Raw genomic sequence first — 6,000 nt, 5'->3', positions numbered from 1 at the left:
ACCTCATTTAATGCTGGAAAAATAATATCCTCATGCTTGCAATAGGGTTAAACCAGGTCTGGACCAGAGTGGGATTAAAATGGATTCAGTCCATCACTGTAGATGGAATTGGCCATAGCTGAAGAAATATCTCATATGACCATGCCCACATAGGCATCTGGTAGGTCTATATTAGCCATATTTATTTATTTATTTATTTGTTGGTTTTTATATACCGACATTCGTCGGAACATCATGCCGGTTTACAATGTAACTGTTTAAACAGAAGAGCGAAAATACAAAAAACAGGAGGGGGGGAAGGGAGCAGCGGAGAAAAGAGGAGAGAGGACAGTAGTAGGAAGGATAGGGAGAGTAGAGAAACTGATAGGAACAATATATTATAAATACATGATAAAATCCAGAGGGGTAGGAAATGACAAGGGGAGGTAGGGGGAGGGAGGGGCAATGGGAGGAGGAAAATCGACAGGAGGTGGCCACCATACTACATCACCAAAGGAACCAGTTGGTTATTAGTGCCTGTGATGTCATTTATTCATTTATGAACATTTTATATTCTGCCTTTTCTTAGGATAATCTCAAGGTGGATTTCAATCAGATTAGAATTGCAATTACACTTGAGTCATAGTTTGCAATCATCATGGATCTGAGTAACAATATGAATTAGAACTTGGTTATCTAAGAAAAAGCAGAGAATGTGCTAAATCTTTGGTCTGCTTGATAGAAAGGGAATAAAAGTAGGGAAAGAGATGGGCACAGATTCAAAAACAAAAGGCCAATAACAAGAAAGAGAAGAGTCTTAAAGAAGAAAGCCCTTGGGACTACAGGTGGTCTGATGACTGAGAGCTCTGGTAATCATTCTAATGGAGAGGAAGTCTCTGTCCCGGTGTCTACAAGAAGACCTGGCTGAATAGCCAGACTTTGGCTTGCTTCCTGAAGATAAGTTAGCTTGCTTCAGGGTGAAGAAGTATTGGAAAATTATTCCAAAGTTTTGGGCCTAGTGGATGAATGTAAAAAGTCTTGTACAAGTCAATCTAGCAGATGTCAAAGGGGAGTGGCGGGAGGATAGGAGTTCTCATGTGACAGTGCAGCAGAATTGGAGCTAGGTGAGATAGTTGTGGGCCATTTGGTTTACGAATTTGAAAATTAGGCAGAGTTTGAATTATATCTTATATTCTCCTGGGAATCAGTGTAGTTGCCTTAGGCTTGGTCATATGTGATCTGTTGCTTTAGCCCACACCAAGATTCTGGTAGTTGTACTGTTAAGAGTTGGAGGCAATTTGAGAATATATTGTGAGATGTCGGTAAATAGTTGCAGTAGTCAATACGACTGGTAATTAATGCATGTATAGTGGTAGAAAGGTTGAATTTCTCGAAGTAGTAGTGAAATTGGTGAAAATAGTGCACGTACATGAAGGAGGACTTAACCACCCTCGAGATGTGGGTTTCCATTGCAAAGTTATAGGCCATACTGAGTTTTTGGGTTGTAAGGGGTTCCTGATAAGGAGGATAGTGGTAAGGGTTGACCATGGCATTTTAGCCAAAGAAATTCAGATTTGGAAGAGTTTAGTTTGTTTGTGTTGATTAAATCATTGGGCTACTGCTCTAAGATAGTTATTGAGATTGGTGATGGATAAGGCTTGTTTTGATCCCATTTTGATACAGAGTTGAATGCCATCTGCGAAAAGGTGACAATTGGAATTGTAGGACTGGATGAGGTCACAAATTGTATGTATGTAGTATATGTTGAAAACGATGGGGAAAAGCACTGAGGCTTGGGGTACTCTACAGATGAGAAGTCTGGGTGAAGATGATTAATTGGTCCAGGAGACGGATTATATCCTGTTGTCAAAAAGGATTCAAACCATTTGATGGCTGTGCCTTCAATCCCAATGTCACTTGTATCGAATTAGGAGCTGGTGGTCTACAGTGTCGAAGGTGGTGGAAAAACCTAGTAGAACTAGAATGGTGTTGTCCCTGCAACTATCTCCCTTTCAATATGACTGCCTCCTGGAGTTACCAATTGATGCCAAGTTATCCAGGACAGCTTGAGTTGAACTCTCTCCTCTTCCTTCTCTCTCTCTCTCTCTCTCTCTACTACCCTTCCTTGCTTCCCACACTTCCAGCCCTTTCATTTTAGTTTGGACCAGGCTTCCTTGCACACAGTGACTCACAGCACTGGCACTAGGCAGAAGCAAAGAAATTATTAAGGGTCCTAAGCAGCTCAAGGGCCCTTGGAATCAATTATTTTCCTTGCAGATCTTCACTTCTGCCTCCTTCAGTCCTTCCCCCTCTGGCTTAGGGCCCCCAATGGGCTAGCACTGCCTTTGATGACCCAGATTTAGTTGCTTCCCTTTCCCTCTGCTCACCCCCAAGCATCACCTCCATCAAATGGACCTGATAAGCCCATTGATCCCCTCTCATTCCTTATATTCTTCTTCACCAACGATGGCACCATAACACACCCTCTTTTATTGTAACTTACTTTGCGTACAATCAGTGAAAACGTGTTTACAAAACAAATACATTAATATGATTCTTCTCGCAAGTAACACTCCACACCTCTCCAGATCCAAGGGCAAATGTGTTTAATAAGGAAACTTGTCTTACATGGTGCAAAGGTCAAGCCAATCTCCTCTAATGGATTCACTGCAGATTCTGCATACCCCTGGTTAATAAGTAGCTTACTGTCATTTCTAGATAATTTTATCAGCTCTTATTTGATTTAAGGGTTTATTGCCAGTACCAAGGACTATTTCTATGGGCATCTTTATAAGACAGCTACGCTCCAGCCTCACTGGCATTTCTCCTGTGTAGTGGGGATAGCAGAATGCGTTGGTTCGTGATTCTGGGTGCTGGATTGGCTGGGGCACTCATACTGACCATTGGGCTGCTGGTGGGCCACTTTGCCATCCCCAAGCCCAACCCATCCAAGCATGACCTGTCAAAGGATGTGGACGAATCCTTCATCAATCAGTTTATGGCAGAGATCGATAACAAGGAGATTGAGAACAGCCTCAGGTAGATCTTCCCATTCAAGGCAAACCATTTTTTAGTGTTCTGGGGCAACTGCAGGATGGGGTCAGTCCTGTCTGGGAATGCGATAAGTGGTTTGGATTGTGTTTGATCTCCTTCTTGGAAAGGGTCTAGTTTATTCTGAATTAAAAACTGTTAACCCAACTTTCCGTGCTGTAATCTGGATCTTTGGTTGGGACAGGGGAGGTACTCAAGTTATGTCTCATTACTTTGAGTGTGCTGCTATGGCAGCAGAGCTAGTTAGATCATGAGAAATCTTCTTCGTCCTACAATTGAGCCCATCATAAACTCTGGATTTTGATAAGGGTCACCAGATAACATTAGATCAGGGGAAGACTAAGAAGTTCGGCATTCCTTGGTTCCTCTCTGTCTTCTTCTTCCCTATTGCATAGATAGGACATGTAGCTCTCACTTTTGTTAGATAACTTATAACTATAGACATGGTGGCAACTGGTGCATCTTTGGAATACTGGGCATGCCCTTTGTAAAAGCTTACCACATTTAAAAGGCCAGCCTTCCTCTGCCTCCCTTCCTCCCTGGCTATCAGATCAGTGGCAGTGATAGGACAGCAGCATGGAGCTCAGTAAGCTGCACTCCCATTCTCTGCAGCTGTTCCTCCTCCCTTCCTATGTTTCCTGATTACAAAGGAAGTGTACATCACAGGGGCAGAGCAGCCTCGGGACAGGGAGCGCACACTATGCATCCACCCTGCTGATTTGCCACTACTCTGGCTACACTGTGTTATGTGTCTCAATGTAAGCTGCCCCCGAGGCAACAGTTTTATTTCCTTGTAAACCGGTGTGATATGTATATTATACAGGAACATCGGTATATAAAAATAAATAAATAAATAAAAAACAGAGAGGAACCTGAAGGAGAGGAGGGGAAACAGAGAGAGGGGAGTAGAGAGTAATCTGAGGAGGAGGGAGATGGAAAGGAACCAGAGGAGATAGGGTAGGGGAGAAATGAAGAACCTAAGAAAAGCAAGAGGAGAAATTGAGAGGACTCCAAGGGCAGGGGGAGATCAAGAGGACACTGGCAGGGGAGGATGATAGGGAGAGGATCCTGTAGGTGTGTGAGGAGGAGATAAAGAGGAAGTTTGGGGGCAGTATCATCGCCAGACAATGTTGCAGCAGGAAGGGCTCCTCTTCTGATGATGCACATTGCCCACTACTGAGAGAGAATGCACAAGCTGAGGGCATATCTCTGCCACTGGATTAACACAGCTTATTTATTTATTTATTTATTTATTTATTTATTTATTTATAACTTTTCTGTATAAAATACAAATCACACCGGTTTACAATGAAACTGCAAATTCGCTCGGTGGCGATACAAGGAACATGGGATATAAGTAACTGTGTCGAGGGGAACTGTAACGAACTTCCCAAAAACATCAGAACAGAGAACAATCCTTAACTATCTCATGAGGAAAGATACATTTGAGTGCAATATGAAAAAGCCCAACCTTAATTGTAAACATACATGACAATGCCCATCTTTAAATCACAAACTGAAGTAAAAATTGGAAGGCAGGAAATAGTGAAGGTGGACAAGTCAGTAGCGAATGTGCGTAAGTTAAGTTTCAGGAAAATCTTGTCTGAAAAGCCATGTTTTGAGGTTTTTTTTGAATGCCGATGGGCAGGGTTCTGCTTCTGGCAGTGGAATGATTTCCTCCCTTCTCCTACTCCAGATACCTGTCTCTTCCACTCCCTGCAACGGCCCTGATGGGGGAAGAGATGATGGAAAGCAACTTAAGGGGGGAAATGAACAGATACAAAAGGGAGGGGGAGATAAGAGAAGAACTTGGGTTAGATATATAGAAAAATGAGAGGCGGTAGAAATGGAAGAATCTGTTGTGGGAAGATGGAGAGGAATGTGGAAGCATCCAAGGGGACAGAAGAGAGATGAGGAGAAAAAGCAGATGAGAGCAGAGCCATAGCATTGCTATGGTCAATATGGCCTTGGCCATAGGCACCACTATCTGAAGGGTGCCATAGCGCTGCCGATGCAGAATGGAAGATGTTGCCTGCTGCAGCCATCAAAAGCAGCATTGTCCTACCGCAATTGGCAGCATGGTCTGCAGGACCTAGAAAGAAGAATGAGCTCATATTGGCAGGGCCTAGGAAGAGGAGGAGTTGCGCTTTGCTGCCATCAGAAGCAGCAGTCTTCCCAGTGGGGCCTAGGAAGAGGAGAAAATGCGCAGACTCCCCTGCAGGAAAGAACAGACAGACAGAGCAAGGTTGGCCCACAGAAGTAGTCCTGTCAGTTGTGAGAGGCTGAAGAAGACTATTGCTGCTGCTTCTGGGAGGGGGGGGGAATGAATGACTGAAGGCAGGGATGGGAGGTGAACAAGGAGGCATGAGAGAGAACATCTCATAAGTAAGTGTATGTGTGTGGGAGTGAGAAAGAGAACATGCCTGTGTGAGAGTAATAGAGTGCAGATTTATGAGAGCATGTGTGTATTAGGCAAAATAAAGTGTCTGTGTGTGTGTAAGAACATGCATGTTTTGTATGTGTGTGAGATTGAGAGCGCATGTGTTTATGTATTGTAGGTGTGTGTGTGTGAGCACGTGTGTGTTAGAGAGTGCATGTGAGAGCATGTGTGAGTGTGACAGAGTGTGGTGTATTTCTGAAAGAAAGGAGAAGTGTGTGTTTGTGAAAAAAAGAGGGAGAGAGAGCATGTGTGTTTGTGAGAGAAAGAGAGTACCTGTGTGGGAGGGAGATAGAGAATGCATGTGTGTATTCATGTGGTGAGAGAGAGAAGAAAGTCTATGCAAAACAACCCTCCTTCCTCTCTGCCTGCTAATCCATGACAATCTCAAAGTATCTGGAAATCAAAATTTCCCAGGTATGCAGAGTGAGGTATTTTTAAAAATCTTTATTAGTTTTATTTATTAGGCATTATTTGATGTCTGTTTTGAAATATTTTATTGGTGTTTGGAACATTTTTGAGTTTTTAATTTT

The 6,000-nt window shown here is 43.1% G+C and overlaps 1 protein-coding gene across 1 annotated transcript in view; it reads left to right on the top strand.

The window, feature by feature from the left end:
- The first annotated feature begins 2,827 nt into the window (after positions 1–2,827).
- Positions 2,828–6,000, top strand: part of NAALADL1 (N-acetylated alpha-linked acidic dipeptidase like 1) — an 88,524-nt gene continuing 85,351 nt past the window's right edge. The window contains exon 1 of the mRNA XM_029613250.1: positions 2,828–3,018. Within this exon, the coding sequence (XP_029469110.1) occupies positions 2,828–3,018 (191 nt within the window). The remainder of the gene's footprint in view (positions 3,019–6,000) is intronic.

This window comes from Rhinatrema bivittatum, chromosome 8, assembly GCF_901001135.1.
Source record: "Rhinatrema bivittatum chromosome 8, aRhiBiv1.1, whole genome shotgun sequence".
In the NCBI taxonomy this organism is placed as follows: domain Eukaryota; kingdom Metazoa; phylum Chordata; class Amphibia; order Gymnophiona; family Rhinatrematidae; genus Rhinatrema; species Rhinatrema bivittatum.
This window is presented reverse-complemented; position numbering and strand designations above follow the sequence as displayed.